Source organism: Girardinichthys multiradiatus, chromosome 8, assembly GCF_021462225.1.
Source record: "Girardinichthys multiradiatus isolate DD_20200921_A chromosome 8, DD_fGirMul_XY1, whole genome shotgun sequence".
Lineage (NCBI taxonomy): Eukaryota > Metazoa > Chordata > Actinopteri > Cyprinodontiformes > Goodeidae > Girardinichthys > Girardinichthys multiradiatus.
Window position 1 is genome coordinate 19,694,304 of NC_061801.1, and position 22,023 is coordinate 19,716,326.

General features: G+C 42.3%; 1 protein-coding gene across 1 annotated transcript; it reads left to right on the top strand.

Moving 5' to 3' along the window:
* The first annotated feature begins 15,407 nt into the window (after nt 1–15,407).
* LOC124873030 lies at nt 15,408–21,023 on the top strand. The gene is made up of 5 exons (XM_047373510.1): nt 15,408–17,119; nt 17,319–18,362; nt 18,508–18,663; nt 18,927–19,019; nt 20,715–21,023. Exons 2-5 carry the CDS (start codon nt 18,198–18,200, stop codon nt 21,021–21,023), a joined length of 723 nt encoding a protein of 240 aa, XP_047229466.1. The 5' UTR covers nt 15,408–17,119; nt 17,319–18,197.
* The last annotated feature ends 1,000 nt before the right edge of the window (nt 21,024–22,023 follow it).

Below are 22,023 nucleotides of genomic sequence, written 5' to 3' on the forward strand. Positions count from 1 at the left end.
CAAAAGCATGTCCACTAAAAAGGCTCCAGGCCCAGATGGATTTCCAACAGCTACCACCAGGGCGACAGTGGTGGCAGTGGTAGGAGTTTGTCCTGGGTGGATGATTGATTGTAGTGTAAAGCACTTTGGGGTGAGTGGGGACTTGATAAAGTGGAGGCCATTTACCATTTCTACAAAGAATTCTGGAATACTTTGGCTCCAGCATTCCACAGAATGTTGCAGGAAACAAAGGAAAATGGCAGACTTCCGCCAAATATAAATTCTGACAACATTACTCTCCTATTAAAACCAGGCAAAGACCCAGTATTTCCTACCAGCTATCGTCCCATATCCCTTATTAACGCTGATCTCAAAGTAATCTGTAAAGCCCTCGCCAAAAGACCAGAAAATGCAACTCCTCTCATAATACATCCTGACCAAACAATTCTTATTTGCAACCTTGAGTAAATTTGGTTTTGGAAACTCTCTCATAAACTAGTTAAAAATATTATACAGATCCCCAAACGTATTGACAAATCAGGACAAATAACCAAAAATCTTCCAGCTTCTGTCTTCAGAGGGACACCAGACATAGTTGCTCCCTTTCCCCCTCATTATTTACTATTTTATTGAACCTCTAGCGGCAGTAATCTGGCAAACTAAAGATATTAAAGGGATAGAATGCATGAATATTGAACATAAAATCAGTCTTTATGCAGATGACATATCATTTTTTCTCCAGCATTCAAAAACCTCTCTTTCTCTCAATTCTTTCTCAAGAGTTACAGATTACTCTATAAACTGGTTAAAATCTACAGTTCTTCCAAATAATTGTTCTTTCCAAAATTCCCTTAATACACAGTCAGGGAATATTACATATTTGGGTATTAATGTTTCTCCCAGATTGGTAGATTTAACAAGACCGAACCACATTCCGCTTTTAAAAAAACTGGGAGATGATCTTGCTGGATGGAAATCTCTACCCATGTCACTCATGGGCAGGCTTATTTAAATAAAAATGATGGTCTTGCCAAAGTCAATTACTTATTCTCAATGATCCCAAATAAACCGTAATTTCACTGGTTTAGATCTCTGGACTCCTCCATCACTAAATTTCTTTTGGAAAAACTTACTTAAAAACTTCAGGAGACCAAAAATAAAGGAGGGCTAGATCTGCCTAACTTTCACCATAACTTCTTAGCCAACAGGTTACAATTAATCTAAAAATGGTTTAAACACAGTCCTCTAGATGAACGATGGTTACACGTAGAACAGACATTATGCAATATTATTAAGATGTCAGACATACTATTTATTAGCTCAAATATAAAATGACATGTATCCTTTACAAACCTCAACATCAGCTCCTCTCTGACAGCATAGTGGAAGTATCTAAAAATGACAGGGTCTTCACTAATCCTATGCAGACGTACACCCATCTGGAACAACCCTGACATCCTACAAAAACATAATATGCTTAACTTCCCAGATTGGAGGAGTAATGGAATTGAATACCTGGAACATATATTTGAAGGAATTTTGTTCTATTTTTTTTTTTTTTTTTGTTAATTATACAATATGAGATGGACAAGAATACATTTTTATCAAGAAATGAAATATATAATAAAAAATAAATTTAGGTCAATAACGTTGGGGTAGGGCTGCACAGTGGCGCAGTTGGTAGCCCTGTTGCCTTGCAGCAAGAAGGTCCTGGGTTCGATTCCCGGCCGGGGGTCTTTCTGCATGGAGTTTGCATGTTCTCCCCGTGCATGCGTGGGTTCTCACCGGGTACTCCGGCTTCCTCCCACAATCCAAAGACATGCCTGTTAGGTTAATTGGTCACTCTAAATTGCCCTTAGGTGTATGAATGAGTGTGTGCATGGTTGTTTGTGTGCCCTGCAATGGACTGGCGACCTGTCCAGGGTGTACCCTGCCTCTCGCCCGTAGACTGCTGGAGATAGGCACCAGCTCCCCCGCGACCCACTATGGAATAAGCGGTAGAAAATGACTGACTGACATTGGAGTACAAATGCCGTCAAATATACTAGAGTTCCTTAATCTCAACCCCCCCAAATTACGGTCTAAAATATACAGGACACTGTCTGAAATAGTTGAATCAATATCCCTTTCTATCACAAAATGGGAGGCAGATTTATCAGTCAACTTTGACCAAACATTCTGGTCTCAGATATGTTCAAACTATTAAAATGACTAGTAACCCCAGTTTACAATTACTACAACATAAAATCCTTCATAGAGTATACTATACAGATCAACGGATGTTCGGGATGGGTTTTGCACCATCTAATACATGCTTACAGTGCACAGGCAATATACCTGACAATTTCATAATTGGTTGGAAAATTATTTTGGAAATTTGAAGACTTATCAAAGTGTCTGAGATGTAATATTTCACCTTCCCCCTCAGTTTGCTTGTTGGGCAACTTAGATGATGTCACCATGGAGACAAATTCAGTTCACATGGTTTTCACGTCTTTATGTAACGCTCAACATATATGTATATATATATATATATATATATATATATATATATATATATATATATAGTCAGTCATTTTTTACCGCTTATTCCATAGTGGGTCGTGGGGGAGCTGGTGCCTGTCTCCAGCAGTCTATGGGTGAGAGGCGGGGTACACCCTGGACAGGTCGCCAGTCCATCACAGGGCAACACACAAACAACCATGCACACACTCATTCATACACCTAAGGGCAATTTAGGGTGACCAATTAACCTAACAGGCATGTCTTTGGAGTGTGGGAGGAAGCCGGAGTGCCCGATGAGAACCCACGCATGTACGGGGAAACATAATTGTCTACACCTGTTTTACAGGGGTTGGACAATGAAACTGAAACACCTGTCATTTTAGTGTGGGAGGTTTCATGGCTAAATTGGACCAGCCTGGTAGCCAGTCTTCATTGATTGCACATTGCACCAGTAAGAGCAGAGTGTGAAGGTTCAATTAGCAGGGTAAGAGCACAGTTTTGCTCAAAATATTGAAATGCACACAACATTATGGGTGACATACCAGAGTTCAAAAGAGGACAAATTGTTGGTGCACGTCTTGCTGGCGCATCTGTGTCCAAGACAGCAAGTCTTTGTGATGTATCAAGAGCCACGGTATCTAGGGTAATGTCAGCATACCACCAAGGACGAACCACATCCAACAGGATGTCTGAAAGGGATGTTCGGGTGCTAACCCGGATTGTATCCAAAAAACATAAAACCACGGCTGCCCAAATCACGGCAGAATTAAATGTGCACCTCAACTCTCCTGTTTCCATCAGAACTGTCCGTCGGGAGCTCCACAGGGTCAATATACACGGCCGGGCTGCTATAGCCAAGCCTTTGGTCACTCATGCCAATGCCAAACGTCAGTTTCAATGGTGCAAGGAGCTCAAATCTTGGGCTGTGGACAATGTGAAACATGTATTGTTCTCTGATTAGTCCACCTTTAATGTTTTCCCCACATCCGGGAGAGTTACGGTGTGGAGAAGCCCCAAAGAAGCGTACCACCCAGACTGTTGCATGCCCAGAGTGAAGCATGGGGGTGGATCAATGATGGTTTAGGCTGCCATATCATGGCATTCCCTTGGCCCAATACTTGTGCTAGATGGTCGCGTCACTGCCAAGGACCACCGAACCATTCTTGAGGACCATGTGCATCCAATGGTTCAAACATTGTATCCTGAAGGCGGTGCCGTGTATCAGGATGACAATGCACCAATACACACAGCAAGACTGGTGAAAGATTGGTTTGATGAACATGAAAGTGAAGTTGAACATCTCCCATGGCCTGCACAGTCACCAGATCTAAATATTATTGAGCCACTTTGGGGTGTTTTGGAGGAGTGAGTCAGGAAACCTTTTCCTCCACCAGTATCACGTAGTGACCTGGCCACTATCCTGCAAGAAGAATGGCTTAAAAGCCCTCTGACCACTGTGCAGGACTTATATATGTCATTCCCAAGATGAATTGACGCTGTATTGGCCACAAAAGGAGGCCCTACACCATACTAATAAATTATTGTGGTCTAAAACCAGGTGTTTCAGTTTCATTGTCCAACCCCTGTACAATCACCAGTGATTTCTTATATCTCTAATTCAAACCTAAGTTGTTCTTGCTAAGAGACAATGATACCAAAGCATAACTCATATCAAAACATTGATAAAAAATATAAATCAACCTTAAGAAAACTTTTTTTTTTACTTTTAAGGTTTTATGCATCTAAACAAGTCTTCCAACTACCCCATGTCGTACATGTGCATCTTGAATAGAAACTAAAGTAGAAATGTAGAAGCAGCACATTTCAAAGTAAAACTAAGGATGCTCTTTTATTTCTTCCAAAGGACTTTAGATGCCAGATGGTCCAGATTAGATCCATGTGATTAACTGATATCAACAAATGCAAAGTCTATAAACAGCAGACATTTAAACAGAGTCCTGGTCTGGATCCTTCTAGTCTATTAACACAAAGCGAACAAGAAAACAAAAATTAGGACCTAATAGCAGCAAATGTTGCTTTCCACCATGTTGGAAGGTTCATAAGGCAATATTTTAACAATTGCATCAATCCACAGGGAGAATGTTTATTCACAGTGACATTCAAGCAAGTTACAAATCCTCACAGGACAGAATTATCTTGACTTCACACTGCACTGTTTAAATCCTAGAGCTAGGAAATAAATAGGTGATATACAGGCTGAGACGTTTCAGCTGGTATATAACAGTGAAAAGGTTCAATTTTAAAAACACTGAACAAGTACATTCTGTATTGACGCGTTGCCTGGAGAACGAAAATTTTCTCATGACACAAGTATTACATTTAAAATGTATTTAACCACTGTGCAGCGATCATGTCCACTTGCATGCATCAAATATACTTGATCCCTGTAGTAAAACTTGGACTATGCTTATATTTTGGGTGGCATTGCATTGGATCACATTACCTTACACAGTGTTTCGGTTATTTTTTTTTCTCTCTTGATTCATTTCCATGGTAGTTGGCAAAATATTACATGAACACAACCAGATGAGCATGCAGAGACTTTGGCTCGAAAACCTGTAATTTTTATAGCAGCTTTCAAATGCTTTATAAAATAGTGGCTTCAATGTTCTCCATGTTCAGTATCATCGAACCTCAGTCCATTAAATATATGCTTGTGAGATAATACTAGCCAGTTTGATACAGGATTGTCTCTTGAGGAGTCAAGGGAATTATTACCAGAGTCAGGGTCATCTTAAAATTCAATCATTGCATTAATCTCTCAACTGGAAAAACATGAAAGACTCAATGCATTATTGTTTATAGTTCAAGACCTAAAGGTAAAACAATCACAGATTCAAAAGCAGACAGCAGGCCTATTTCTGTTTGTGTGGCCCACTGTAGTTGGACAGTCTCAGACTAAACTGTGCCACAGCTGAATTTATGGCCCATGCAGAAACATCTCTGAGGCTTTGTTCTGCCGAGCTGCATGCGAGAGACCAAAGGCCGTGCCTAGAAATACTGTTGCCACAAAGCCGCAGGGCAGATGGGGGAAAGGGCCGCCTCGTATTCGAAGCCCAGACTCACAAGGGTGTGTTTTAGCCCCAAAATGGCAAGCATGAAATTAAAGGCAGCATTTACATGTAATTGCACATGGATGTGCCCACTGCCCACGGACCTGCCTCAAGCTCTTGTGCACTAATGGTGGGTTGAAAGTACATCCTGGAAAAAGTGGTAACTACAAATTCACCTTTAGTACTCCAGCTCAGCACACTTAACATTTATTCTATCATTTATGTTCTCAAACAAGCATTAGATTCCCAATTTAAATCAAAGGATATAACATGAGTTGTCAAACTGACTTCCTTATAATCAATTATAAATGCCAGTAAAATATTTTATACAAGGCACTTTGCCTTTATGATGCAATATAATTAATAATGTATATCTTGATCTTAAAGCCATGAGTCAAGACCAGTTGGTTAAATGCTTTGTATTTACTGCATATCTTACTAATACTAATACTACTACTAAAGTGACTTGACTGCTATAGATGTACTTTAATTGATTACTGCCATACATGAAAAAAAATCTGCAAAGTGTGAATGCACCCTTTACTCTCAAAACCCTATATAAAATCTACTCGTACTCGTCGTCTTCCGCTTTATCCGGGACCGGGTGGAGGGGACAGCAGACTCAGCAGAGACACCCTGACGTCCCTCTCCATAGACATCTCCTCCAACTCCTCCGGGGGGAGCCCAAGGCGCTCCCAGGCCAGCCGAGAGCCGAGTCCCTCCAGTGTGGTCCTGGGCCGTCCCCTGGGCCTCCTCCCGGTGGGACGTGCCTGGAACATCTCCCAAGGAAGGCGTCCAGGAGGCATCCGGCATAGATGCCCGAGCCACCTCAACTGGCACCTCTCGATGTGGAGAAACAGCGGCTTTACTCCGAGCCCCTTCCAGATGGCCAAGCTCCTCACCCTATCTCTAAGGGAGTGCCCGGCCACCCTACGGAGGAAGTTCATTTCAGCCGCTTGTATCCGGGATCTCGTTCTTTCGGTCATGACCCAAGGTTCATGGCCATAGGTGAGGGTAGGAACGTAGACCGACCGGTAAATCGAGAGCTTCGATTTTTGGCTCAGCTCTCTCTTCACCACAGCGGACCGGCACAGCGCCCCCATTACTGCGGCAGCAGCAACGATCCGTCTGTCGATTTCCAGCTCCATTCTTCCCCGATTCGTGAACAAGACCCCGAGATACTTAAACTCCTCCACTTGAGGCAGGAACTCCCCTCCAACCTGAAGAGGACAAGCCACCCTTTTCCGGTCGAGAACCATGGCCTCGGACTTGGAGGAACTGATCTTTATCTCAGCCGCTTCACACTTGGCTGCGAACCGCCCCAGTGCATGCTGTAGGTCTTGGCTAGAGGTGGCCAGCAGGACCACGTCATCTTCAAAAAGAAGAGACGGAATCCTCTGGTCCCCAAACCAGACCCCTCCGGCCCTTGGCTGCGCCTAGAAATCCTGTCCGTAAAAGTTATGAACAGGACCACGGAATGTTGAAGAGGCGTGTCAACCATGACAGCCCCACAACATCCAGAAACTTGAGGTACTCAGGGCGGATCTCATCCACCCCCCAAAGCCCTGCCACCGTGGAGCTTTTTAACCCCCTCGGTGACTTCAGCCTGGGTGATGAAATAGTCTAACCCCGAGTCCCCAGCCTCTGTTTCCACCAGGGAATGCGTGATGGCAGGATTGAGGAGATCCTCGAAATACTCCTTCCACTGCTCGATAATGTCCCCAATCAAGGTCAGCAGCCTCCCACCCCCACTGTAAACAATGTTGACGAAGCACTGCTTCCCCCTCCTGAGGTGCCGGACTGTTTTCCAGAATCGCTTTGAGGCCAACCGGTAGTCATTCTCCATGGCCTCACCGAACTCCTCCCAGGCCCGAGTTTTTGCCTCTGCCACAGCCCGGGCCGCGCCACGCTTGGCCTCACGGCACCCGTCAGCTGCCTCAGGAGTCCCACAAGCCAACCACAGCCGATAGGACTCCTTCTTCAGCTTGACATCGTCCCTTACTGCCGGTGTCCACCACTGGGTTTGGGGATTGCCGCTGGGACAGGCACCACCGACCTTACGGCCACAGCTACGGGCAGCAGCATCGACAATAGATGCGGAGAACATGGTCCACTCGGACTCTATGTCTCCAACATCCCCCGGAATCTGGTCAAAGCTCTCCCAAAGGTGGGAGTTGAATACATCCCTGGCCAAGGGCTTCGCCAGACGTTCCCAGCAGACCCTCACTATGCACTTGAGTCTGTCAAGTCTGTCCGGCTTTCTCCTCTTCAGATCGGGGAGGCCATTCCTCCCAATCACACCTCTCCAGGTGTCACTGTCATTTCCCACGTGGGCGTTGAAGTCCCCCAGCAGAATAATGGAGTCACCAAAAGGGGCACTATCCAGCACCCCCGACAGGGACGCCAAGAAGGCCGGGTACTCCGCACTACCGCTCGGCTCGTAGGCCAAACGACAGTCAGAGACCTGTCCCCAACCCGAAAGCACAGGGATGCGACCCTCTCATCCACTGGGGTAAACGCCAACACAAGACGGCTGAGCTAGGGGGCAACAAGCAAACCCACCCCAGCCCGCCGCCTCTCCCCGTGGGCCACTCCAGAGTAGAAGAGAGCCCAGCCCCTCTCGAAAAGATGGGTTCCAGAGCCCACGCTGTGCATGGAGGCGAGCCAAACTATTTCTAGTAGATATCTCTCGACCTCCCGCACAAGCTCAGGCTCCTTCCCCCCCAGCGAGGTGACATTCCACGTCCCTAGAGCCAGCCTAAGCATCCGGGGATTGGGCCGCCGAGGTCTCCACCATTGTCCGCCACGCAATCCTTTTTGCACCGATCCCTCACGGTTCCCCCTGCAGGTGGTGGGCCCACTGGGGGATGGCCTCGCATCTCTCGTTCGGGCTTGGCCCGAACGAGTCCCGCGAGGAGCAACCCGGCCACCAGGCGCTCTCCGACCCCGGACCTGGCTCCCGGATAGGACCCCGGCTCCGCCATACCGGGCGACGTCACGTGCCGCGAATTAGTACTTCTCATGAAGGTGTCTTGAAAATCTAGGTCAATCAATAAACTTTTTGAAGTCTCATAATGAAGAAATAGATCGTCCATGTGTCATTAAATCTACAGGTCCTTCTCAAAATATTAGCATATTGTGATAAAGTTCATTATTTTCCATAATGTCATGATGAAAATTTAACATTAATATATTTTAGATTCATTGCACACTAACTGAAATATTTCAGGTCTTTTATTGTCTTAATACGGATGATTTTGGCATACAGCTCATGAAAACCCAAGATTCCTATCTCACAAAATTAGCATATTTCATCCGACCAATAAAAGAAAAGTGTTTTTAATACAAAAAACGTCAACCTTCAAATAATCATGTACAGTTATGCACTCAATACTTGGTCGGGAATCCTTTGGCAGAAATTACTGCTTCAATGCGGCGTGGCATGGAGGCAATCAGCCTGTGGCACTGCTGAGGTCTTATGGAGGCCCAGGATGCTTCGATAGCGGCCTTTAGCTCATCCAGAGTGTTGGGTCTTGAGTCTCTCAACGTTCTCTTCACAATATCCCACAGATTCTCTATGGGGTTCAGGTCAGGAGAGTTGGCAGGCCAATTGAGCACAGTGATACCATGGTTAGTAAACCATTTACCAGTGGTTTTGGCACTGTGAGCAGGTGCCAGGTCGTGCTGAAAAATGAAATCTTCATCTCCATAAAGCTTTTCAGCAGATGGAAGCATGAAGTGCTCCAAAATCTCCTGATAGCTAGCTGCATTGACCCTGCCCTTGATAAAACACAGTGGACCAACACCAGCAGCTGACACGGCACCCTAGACCATCACTGACTGTGGGTACTTAACACTGGACTTCTGGCATTTTGGCATTTCCTTCTCCCCAGTCTTCCTCCAGATTCTGGCACCTTGATTTCCGAATGACATGCAGAATTTGCTTTCATCCGAAAAAAGTACTTTGGACCACTGAGCAACAGTCCAGTGCTGCTTCTCTGTAGCCCAGGTCAGGCGCTTCTGCCGCTGTTTCTGGTTCAAAAGTGGCTTGACCTGGGGAATGTGGCACCTGTAGCCCATTTCCTGCACACGCCTGTGCACGGTGGCTCTGGATGTTTCTACTCCAGACTCAGTCCACTGCTTCCGCAGGTCCCCCAAGGTCTGGAATCGGCCCTTCTCCACAATCTTCCTCAGGGTCCGGTCACCTCTTGTCGTTGTGCAACGTTTTCTGCCACACTTTTTCCTTCCCACAGACTTCCCACTGAGGTGCCTTGATACAGCACTCTGGGAACAGCCTATTCGTTCAGAAATTTCTTTCTGTGTCTTACCCTCTTGCTTGAGGGTGTCAATAGTGGCCTTCTGGACAGCAGTCAGGTCGGCAGTCTTACCCATGATTGGGGTTTTGAGTGATGAACCAGGCTGGGAGTTTTAAAGGCCTCAGGAATCTTTTGCAGGTGTTTAGAGTTAACTCGTTGATTCAGATGATTAGGTTCATAGCTCGTTTAGAGACCCTTTTAATGATATGCTAATTTTGTGAGATAGGAATTTTGGGTTTTCATGAGCTGTATGCCAAAATCATCCGTATTAAGACAATAAAAGACCTGAAATATTTCAGTTAGTGTGCAATGAATCTAAAATATATGAATGTTAAATTTTCATCATGACATTATGGAAAATAATGAACTTTATCACAATATGCTAATATTTTGAGAAGGACCTGTAGCTGTTCTGTTAGAGAACCTTAGTGAACAAACAGCATCATGAAGACCAAGGAATACAGCAGACATGTCAGGAGTAAGGTGGTGGAGTAGTTAAAAGCAGGGTTTGGTAATGAAAAAATGCTTTGAACATCTCATGGAACTGTTTAATCCATCAACCAAAAACAGAACAAGTATGGCACAGCTGCAAAAGTACAATAACAAAGCCCTCCACCAAATCTGAGAGGCTTTAAAAGGAGAGCATTATTGAAAGAAACAGCCAGGAGTTCCATGGTAACTCTTTAGGAGTTGCACAGATCCACAGCTCAGTTGGGAGAATCTGTCGACAGTATAACTATTAGTCGCACACTCCACAAATGTGGTCTTTATGTAAGAGTGTAACCGGGAAATCTGTTGGTGATGGTAGCATCATGCTCTGGACATACTTTTCATAAGGAGCGAAAGGGAAGCTGGTCAGTTAATGGGAAGATAGGTGGAGCTAAATAGAGGGTGGTGATGGAAAATAAATTGGAAGATACTGAAATCTAGACTGGCGGTCCATGTTCACCTTCCAGAAAGAAAATGACCCGAGCATAAAGCCATCAGGACAATGTAATGGTTTAGATCAAAACATTTTCATGTGCTAGAATACCCAGTCAACATTCACAATTGAAAATCTATCTCAGCACTTGAATAATTAAGCTTAGAGACACTCTCCATCCAATCTGATTGAGCCTGAGCTCTTTGACAAAGAATAATAGGGTAAAATTTCAGTCGGTAGGCCTGCAGCTGCAATGTCAGGCTTGATTTTTAGAGTATTGAGTATGATGGGCTGAATACACATACATGGCAAACTTTTAAAAATTTTATTTTGTAAAAGTGTTTAAAGCTATGCATTAAACATAAAAAAAAATAAAAAATTATAATAATAAATAAAGCCATGCATTCTTTTTCTTCCACTTCACAATTATGCACTATTTTGTGTCGTTCTATCATATAAAATCCCAATAAATAATAGAATCGTGTACAACCATGAACATGGAGGGTGTCCATGTGGTTCAACTGTGGGTTATGCAGAGAAAATACATAAATATTTAGCAGAATGTGTCCAAATCGGATCACATAAAACTGCATACCATCAAATGTCACAGACTGGTTGTGTCTTCGGCAGGGACACTTTCTCTAAGCGATGGGTTTACCATCCATGAGACATAGTCACTCTGAGGTATGGAAGGTTATATAGTAGCGTGTAAAAATTAGAAGTTGTAGTTTGTTTAAATAATATAGCAATATAATGGCAATGTAATGGGCACTCCTCATTTAAGGATGTTTCAGAAGACCTGGTGCTAAAACATGGTTGCAACAGAGAATTTCATTAATCTTCTGATGACAAAAGAGAGGAAAAGAGCATTATACTGAGAAAGTGGCTCCATTCAAAGAAAGGTTTTAGCCAAGGTGGTCCTGCCAAAGTGAAAACCCTCCACCCCATTCTCCTCTCCAGCACTCTTTGAATACACATAGACTCACTCTGGCCACATATTGTGGGTTAGTACTTGCTGATGATTTCAGATTTGGCTGAAAGTTTATGTAAACGCAGATGTGAGCCCCACATCACTACAGTTTGCTGGGGGAAAAAACCGGAAAAACCAAGGATTTTCCAACCATGTTCCCAGTCTGTTAATCCGACGGCCTTCACTTGGACCCATTCTATGATTGGTCCCAGATTCACTGTGAGTCTGGAGACGCTGTTTGGCATTTTTAACAGAAATTTTCCCATTGCTTCTGACACAGTGTGACCAGGAGGAAATGACTAAGAATTGTGACTGTAACAATGCAAATGGACTGTTGCCAGAATGCAGCTGTTTGTTCAACCACACAAAAGATTCCTGTGGGTTAATAACCACAGACACAGGAAGGTATCCACTATTTAGAGATCTGGTCTGTGAGACAGTACAGAATGTGCTTAGTTTAGAGAAAATCAGCTCACAGTGTGGCCCCGTATAAAGAAAACCTATGAGTATCGGGTCCGTTTTTTAGTATGGAAATTATTGTTCTAGTTTGGCTCCAATTGTTTAATGCTGACTAGTTAGAGAAGCGTTAAAACTACTTCAGACTGCAGTTACAACTCTGTCACATCTGTTTTAAAGAATCATCACCTTGTTACTGCCAGTCCAGCCCATCCTTCCTGGATATGAGATCACATAAGAAGAATCAGAACAAAGGACTGTTTCAGCCATCTTGACCTACAATAAGCTGCTTGCAGTCATTTGCACTGTTGCCTCAGCAAATATAAACATAGGTTCAAAGTCATGATAAAAGTTGTGAATGCTTCCTCTAACTTAAGCTGAAATGTCAGTCTCAAAATAGGGGATCCTTGTTATCTTTTTGATGACAAAAAAATGTGTTTTAGGGAAAAACAAACACACACCTCAGTATTACACAAAACTCAGAATTTCAAGTAAATCTTAACTTTTTGGCTTGAAAAACATGCCTCAACACTTAAGTAAAGTTATAATCAATCAACTTCTCTGTATGAAAATCTGTCATCCATTTAAAGGCGTTAAAAATAAAAGTCAGCACAATATTTGCCCTCTTCCAGCTATGAAGAAAGCATAGTCTGCATAAATCAGGTTCCAATTTTTCATGCAGCTTTGCAGGATGGAGCCAGGTCAAAGACCACATTTGTCATTTGCATTTTACAAATAAATTACATCTCTAGACTATCCAGATCTACGGCTCCCCCATTTTGCTCTCTTTTCTCCAGGTCAGGACGCTATTTCTTTTATAAGATTTAGGTGTGGGGACTGAGATGGCAATTAAAGACTGCCGAATTTGTGTCTGCTTAATGATTTGGCCCGGTATATTAGTTGGTTTGGTGTCTCTGTTCGTTGCTGGTTCCTTGTGTTTGTCATACCCCGTTCTCAACCCACGTATTTGTGTTGAGTTTTTCCATGTTCCTGCAGAACCGATCTGGTACGTTTTTGGATCTGGACTTTGTTTGTATCTGCAGTGCCTTGTTTGGTTTCTTTGATAACCTCTGGAAATAAAGCTGAAAACCTTTTGCAACATGTTGCTGCCCAGCTCTTGTCTGCACTTTGGTCTGCCCGCAAACACTACTATGACAGAAGGAACTAGCAACGAACAGAGACACCAAACCAACTAATATACTGGGGAAAGACAAAGGCAGGTAATCAAGAGAACTGAGAACAGGTGCGACAAGGAGGCAGGGGAGCAGAAGGAACAGGTGAAACAAATAAACAATAAAGAGAAACCAAGACCTAAGCAAAACAATAGACTAAGATAAAATAACCAAAACATAAGAAATCTAGAATAACCAAGAGGTAAAGGAAACAGAGGAACTGGAAGGAACAGAAGAATAACAAGAACCTAAGGCCTAAGCAAAAGGAAACCCTGACTACAAGTAAACAAACAAACACTGATAGAAACTAACTGAGACTGAAGCAGATGACTAGAAATAAAAGTAAACAATAGCTCAAGCTGACCTAACAGGAATCAGAACTGGAACACTAGAAACTAAACATAAAGAACTAAGCTAGACAGAACAGAATAAGAACACACAAAGGGAATAAAGATGAGGAGGAACAGAAAACAGACTAGAAAATCAAGAAGTGTACAAGGTGAAAACAACACAGGGATATTAAAAGAGGAGCTAACGAATCCAGGAGAACAAAGAACCCTAATACAGAGACTAATCAATAATAGAACCATACAAAGTAATAAGGAAACAACCATAAGGAAACTTAATGAGGGAGGAGAACAACAAAACACCACGAGGCAGTAGAGGGAGCAAAACAAACTAATAAACTTAATAGAAACATCTAGACAAAATAAACCATCACAAGAAACCATAAAACAAAGTCCAAAATGTCACTCCGTGACAGCTATTGGCTGAGCTTCTCCTGCGACTAACTGTATGTGCACTGAAAAAATGGGAATTGGCAGGTCTTTCAATTTGTATAAACAGAATAAGTTAATGCTACACAAGAGATTCATGTTTCTTTTGTTTTCATGATTGAATAAAATACTATTTACTTAATTATCAACAATAATGAAAATAATAATTTTTCTTGTGTTGATTGAACATTACAAAATTAGATTACTAAAGCCATTGTAATTATGTTTTATCATCACCGGAAATAATGCAATTTATCGAAAGAAAAAACTAAATATGATTGGATAATAATAAGAGCGGTCTTTAGAGTCTTAACCAATAAGACGCCAACCAACATATTAAGGAGATCACAGTTAACCGCGCAGTTTCGTTCCGACTCTTCAGCCACAAGCGCTTCTGGCAAAGCTTTTGGAGGCACACTGATTAGGTAAGTGAATTAAATATATATTTTTTCCAGTTGGCCAAGTTTCCACAAGATTCTTATGCTATATGTTGTACGAAAAGTAATCTGTTATGCATCTAAATGTTGGTCTTTGCTTCTCACTTTGCTAGCTAACTTTGGTGTAAGCTACGTGGATAGCTCATAATATTTTAGCAAAGTAGTCCACAGAAAACAGTTCTTACTGGTCATACTTGGAATTTATGTGTGTGTAAGAGAGCATGAGGACGTTTTAACGGCTTAGTAAGCGAGTAAAAGGGCACTGAGTGAGCGCAACAGTACTTTTTTTATTTTTTCCTCATGGCTACTGGCTGTAACTGCCAGTTTGTCAAGCTGGGTGCGCCACGGTGCGGTACATTAATACTGGCCGCTAACGCATAAAGAAGTCTTTTTTTTTTTTTACATCAATGACACTTTTCCACAGTGACATTCTTCTGTCTTTAATACGTATATGTATGTATGTTTGTTTATGTCTGGGCTGTATAATGAATTTTAATTATAAATGGCTTATAGTTAGGGGTTGTTTTCGCTTTTTTGTGAACCTAGATTATTTAGTATAAAGAAACATTTTTGTAATGTTAACTTCTAAACTTTAAGCATCCATGAATTTGACACTGATAGCAGATTTGTGTCAGGGCTTTTGTGTTTTAGTACTTAGGTGGACAGGTTTGGAGGTGGGGGGTGTATTGCTAAAGTGACCCATTGGATATTCAATAATTTGATTCTGGATTTTCTTTGTGTCTTACAGGGATATGTGGTCCTGGTAATGTGGAGTCAAGTAGGTCCAAGCTTTTGCATCACTACAAGTTAAAACATCCCCATTTTGGATGTCATTCTCACTTCCCATGTACATACCTGCATTGTCCATGTACCTTTAAAACATGGAATGCCCTTATTGTCCATCAACATAAATTCCACAGCACAGGGGATGACTTTGAAGTCTGCAACCCACTTGGTACCTCACAAAAGCAACACAAGCTTTGTGCCATTTATTGGGTTTTGGCAAACTTGCCTCCAGGATCTCAGTCCTCCCTATCATCCATCTACTTGTCAGTGCTGTGCAAAACCACAGATATTAAAACCTATGGTTATGACAAAATATTGGAACCTCTTCTACAAGATCTGAAAAATCCTGAGGAACATGGTGTTTTTGTTCCACTGTTAGGAGAGTCGGTTAAAGGTACGGTCTTAAGTGTAGCTGCAGACAACCTTGGAGCACACAGTGTTGCAGGATTTCAACAAAGTTTTTCTGTAGAACACTATTGCAGATTTTGCATAGGGAACAGTAGTGATATTCAGCTGTATTCTGTTGCATCTGGTGTTTTCCCGCTGAGAAACAAGGAGCTTCACCAGGTCCATGTCAAACAAGCTCAAGACACGGGTACAAGTTGTCGTGGAGTTAAAAGAGAATGTGTCTTCTCAAAAAATCTGTCCCACTTTCATGTCATATTTGGTTATCTGCCTGATCTTGCCCACGATGTTTTTGAGGGTATAATCCCAGTAGAGTTGGCACATTGCTTGACAGTGCTTGTATCAAAGAAGTTTTTCACGTTAGCTGACTTAAACAATGCGATTCTGAAGTTCCCCTATCAATGGGCAGATAAGACAAGCAGGCCTCATGTAGTGTCACAAACTTTCTCTAGCACAAAAACGGTTGGAGGAAATGCACACGAAAACTGGAGCTTGCTCCGGTTCTTGCCTTTTTTAGTTGGATCACTTGTGCCTGAGGATGAGCCTGCATGGCTTGTTCTCATGGATCTGAAGGATATCACAGAACTTGTTGTCTCCCCTGTGTATAGCAATGACTCACTGGCTTTTTTGGAAAGCAAAACCATAGAGCATAGACAGAGATATCAGGCACTGTTCCCTGACGTCAAGCTACTACCCAAACACCATTATTTGGAGCATTATCCCCAGATGATTAGGTTTTTTGGTCCACTTGTTGAGCATTGGACAATGCGTTTTGAGGCTAAGCATAGTTTTTTTAAGCAGGTCATCAGACACACAAGCTGCTTCAACAATGTACCTCTCTCATTAGCCTTAAAGCATCAGATGATGATTGCTTACCATCTGAGCTCCCCATCTCTTGGCAAGTCTGAACTAGAGGTCTCAACTGTAACAACATTTCCAGTCGATTTGCTTAAAGAAGAGATAGCTCAAGTCATTAGGCATAGATTCCCTGACAAAGTAGAGGTTGACCTTGCACAGTGTGTGACAATAAAGGGTATAACCTACAGGAAGAGAATGGTACTGGCCCACAAGGCAGTAGGTGGATTGCCAGGATTCTGTGAAATAAACCACATCTGCATTGTAAACCACAGCATATTCTACATTGTCAGAGAGCTTGGTGGCTGGTACAGAGAGCATTACAGAGCTTTTGAGCTCAACCCAGTATCCGCAAGAATGTTCACGCTTCTTTCACTCAGTGAACTCCTCGATACTTATCTGCTGGTTGACTACAAGATTGGATCAGTCCGCATGGTGACTTTAAAAAGGCATATAGAAATACAAGGTGTGCAGATGAGTGCGATATTATGACTTGTAATTTATTCAATAAATTCAGTCGCATGTATTTCATTAGATATCATTTATTTTTAATTAATGTCCAACTTTTACAACTTTGCACTCTGTTGAGTATAGGTAACTTGTTGAAGACTTTAAATATTGAAATGATCCTTTCTGGATGTCTGATTTGTAATTTCTGTCCACAGAGTAACTGCTTAAAATGGGAACTCCAATGATCCTAAAGATTGTCTTGACGGATGGAACATGTCAAAGGCTCACTCTCTCCAATGCACTTCCTGAATCAATTAAGGATCTCATTGGTGAAGTCAAGACACAGTGTGGTCTTCAGGGCAATATCAGACTTCAGTTTATGGACTCCTTGTTTGGGAACGAGTTCCTTAACCTTACCTCACTTTCAGAAGTAGCAGACAAAGGGACTCTCAAAGTCATCGACATGTCAATGCCCACTACTATGCTACATGGGGATTATATTGTTCTTGATCTTGTCCAAGACTCCGAAGTCCCCAGTGCTTCCTCTGTTAACCACTCCCTTCTGTCTGATGGATCTGTGGACATAGATGTGTTGTCATCAAATGAGTCAACAAGCTCACGGTCTTCTTGGCCTCCTGTCTTTTATGTGCCCAAGTTTCCCTACGATGCGGAATTAAAACTTGAGAAGGCAAGTATGGCATACAATCAGAATGGAACTGTACTTATTCCAGATCCGAAGTGGAAGTCAACCATCCTTGATGGTTTGGTGCAGGAAATTGTCCAGTACAAAGTGTATGTCAGTGATAAAGAAATGGATCAAGTTGCTCAGAGTCTGATCAAGAAGCATCCCTGTCTAACTGAGAGAGGCTCCACCACTGGATGTGGAGGATGGAAGACCAGCTTGAAATATAAACTTGCCAACTATCGAACCCAGCTACGAAAACTGGGGTGCCCAGAGGTGACTGTTAACTTCTTTAAAGAACAAACCTGTTGGAAGATGCAGCGCAGCCTTTGGTGTCAAAAAAGCAAAGAGGGCAGAAGTAAACTTTTGCCCAATATACCCATCAGAAGAAACTGAGGAAAGTCTAGAGGTGATGTGGAACGCTTTACTCTTGGACTTAAAGAAGAGGAACAACAGAGAGTTGGTGAAACTAAAGATGGAAAAAACATTTGCATACAGAAGACATGAAATTGTTCGTGATGCACCAATGGTGGAGGCTTTAATGGCAAGATGGCCTGCTCTATTTGACATCCGTGAGGTAAGGGATGTCTTTTTGGAAGTGGTGTTGATCTAAAATGTTTAGCCACTGTTATTTGACAGCCCACTTCTGCAGCAGGAGTGATTGTGGTCCTCTTCCAGGTGTTAAAAATTTGAAGCTCATTCCTTTGTGCTAATTTTTTCAGATCAATGCTGAGTTTAAGAGAATTACCACCATCCCACTTCAGTCAACGTTCTTATCTCAGCTGGACCACCATTTTAACAACCTGATGAAGCTGTTCAAAAGAAGAGGAGGACAGTTTGGACAAAAGTTGAAACAAATTGTGGCACAAATGGATGATGTAAGTGATGAAGCCTTAATACTCATAACACAACTCGGGACCTTTTTGGACAAAGATTTTTCTAAATGTGGAAAACAAAGGGTTTCTTCTCATAAATGCTCTCATCTTGTCCTATTACATCTGCTTGTTTTTGTTTAAATCTTCACTTTAACTATATTAGTTTGTATGCCTTTACCTTAAGAGCATTTGTGTAATGTACATTTTCAAACTTCATAGACAGGTACAAGGCCCGAAAGACGCTAATCCCATTCATTTCTTTGTAGTGTGAAGATGTTGATACAGGACGAGTGTGTGTCATTAAGAGAGTGTCCATCTACATGGGAGAAGATTCCGACCACCTCATCCGAGAATATGTGGTAAGTGCGCATGTGTGTTTATCTATGTGTATGTGTTTGTATATATATGTGTGTGTGTGTGTGTACTGGTCAAAAAAATAAAGGAAACACTTAAACAACACAATATAACTCCAAGTAAATCAAATTTCTGTGAAATGAAACTGTCCACTTAGGAAGAAACACTGATTGACAATCAGTTTCACATCATGTTGTGCAAATGGAAAAGACAACAGGGGGAAATCTTTGGCGATTATCAAGACACACTCAATAAAGGAGTGGTTCTGCAGGTGGGGACCACAGACCACTTCTCAGTACCTACGCTTTCTGGCTGATGTTTTGGTCACTTTTGAATGTTGGTGGTGCTTTCACACTCGTGGTAGCATGAGACGGACTCTACAACCCACACAAGAGGCTCAGGTAGTGCAGCTCATCCAGGATGGCACATCAATGCGAGCTGTGGCAAGAAGGTTTGTTGTGTCTGTCAGCGTAGTGTCCAGAGTCTGGAGATGCTACCAGGAGACAGGCCAGTACACCAGGAGACGTGGAGGAGGTTGTAGGAGGACATCAACCCAGCAGCAGAACCGCTACCTCCGCCTTTGTGCAAGGAGGAACAGGAGGAGCACTGCCAGAGCTCTGCAAGATAACCTCCAGCAGGCCACAAATGTGCATGTGTCTGCACAAACAGTTAGAAACCGACTCCATGAGGATGGTATGAGGGCCCAATGTCCACAAATGGGGGTTGTCCTCACAGCCCAACACCGTGCAGGACGCTTGGCATTTGTCAGAGAACACCAGGATTGGCAAATTCGCCACTGGCGCCCTGTGCTCTTCACAGATGAAAGCAGGTTCACACTGAGCACATGTGACAGACGTGACACAGTCTGGAGACACCGTGGAGAGAGATCTGCTGCCTGCAACATCCTTCAGCATGACCGGTTTGGCAGTGGGTCAGTAATAGTGTGGGGTGGTATTTCTTTGGAGGGCTGCACGTCCCTCCATGTGCTCGCCAGAGGTAGCCTGACTGTCATTAGGTAACGAGATGAGATCCTCAGACCCCTTATGTGACCATATGCTGGTGCGGTTGGCCCTGGGTTCCTACTAATCCAGGACAATGCTAGACCTCATGTGGCTGGAGTGTGTCAGCAGTTCCTGCAAGATGAAGACATTGAAGCTATGGACTGGCTCGCCCGTTCCCCAGACCTGAATCCGATTGAGCACATCTGGGGCATCATGTCTCGCTCCATCCACCAACGTCACGTTGCACCACAGACTGTCCAGGAGTTGGCGGATGCTTTAGTCCAGGTCTGGGAGGAGATCCCTCAGGAGACCATCCACCGTCTCATCAGGAGCATGTCCAGGCGTTGTAGGGAGGTCATACAGACACGTGGAGGTCACACACAATACTGAGCCTCAATTTGACTTGTTTTAAGGACATTACATCAAAGTTGGATCAGCCTGTAGTGTGTTTTTCCACTTTAATTTTGTGTGTGACTCCAAATCCAGGCCTCCATTGGTTAATATATTTGATTTCCATTGATGATTTTAGTCGGATTTTGTTGTCAGCACATTCAACTTTGTACAGAACAAAGTATTTAATGAAAATATTTCATTCATTCGAATCTAGGATGTGTTATTTGAGTGTTCCCTTTATTTTTTTGAGCAGTGTATGTGTATACACACATGTGGCTTGGCTTGACATGTTTTCTTTTTACATAGGGTATGGATGAAGCTGCCATCAATGAGGCCATTGAAGACAGCACTGTTGGAACTTATCTTATCAAGGAAGAAGCTTCAGCACATGCACAAGAGGTTGGAGTTGTTCTTGAAGGCATCAGGGTGATGACTAACTTCGATAATATAGCATTTGCTGTGGTAATGCTATTTGGACTAATATATGTGCTGAATCTTGCATATCCTGCTGACCTTTGCTACACTTTTGAGGTGTTCCAGAAGATTTTTATGGAACTGGATGGAGGTAAACTCTCCAACAAGGCGCTAGCTCTCAAAAACCGCCTCTTTGAATGAGGCGTCAAAAATCTTGATTTTTTTCATTTTCTATGCAGTTATGTTGTGATGCTGACGGTTTCTTTTCTTTTTTTCTATCTCTTTTCCTCATGACTCCATTGCTGGATAAAAGTATTTTCCTTTTTGTGTTCCAATGTTTAGAAGAAATGTTTGAGGGATTGTAGAGATATGTTCTGGGTCAACCTTGAAGTAGCAGTAAGAAACCTTTTATTAAAAAGATGTTTTTTACATATTGTTTAAATGTCACTAAGTCATTACAGTATAACATGAGACAGATAAATTGAAAAAAAAATAATTTCTGTCTTATACTGATGGCATAGGGACCGTTTTTGCAAATATGTAAAAAACATTTATTATAAAATTTGCATACTGCTGCTTTCATGTTATGTTAAGAAGATTCACGTAGTTGTTCAACAATGTCATCTAAGTGTAAAATGTTGCTATTATTCTAAATGGCTAATTACAAAAGGTGTATTAGAATGTGAAATCCTTAGCTGCTTGCGTTTTTCTTAATTTTAGCTGAAATTGTTTTAAACGGTACACACATTCCATGCGTTTCTCTTCAAATTCAGTGTAATGGGAATTTTAGAAATATTTCATACAAAAACAAGTTATGCATTTTTAAACCTGTTTATTAATAGAAGTTTGTTTCTATTTTCAGGTAAGTCCTAATTTAGTATTATTCCTTTTAATTTTAAAAATGTTAAAGGCAAAACTTTTGTAAAAGATGGTATCATTTATAGGCACTGTAGCTTTTATTTTCTGCTAAGGCCATTGTTCTTGTAAAATGTTTACAAATGTCTAATATTTAAAATTGTTTTTGAGTTGTATTTGCATACAAGACTAAAATCCCCATAAGGTGTAAGATGTTTTATGGCTGTGATTTTGGCTTGTTCATGGCAGGTCTCTACTTTTGCTGAAGTTTTAATAAAGGTGAATTGTTCAGCAGCACTTGTATTTTCCTTTTGTTTGGTAAAAAATCTGTTTATATTTAATTTTA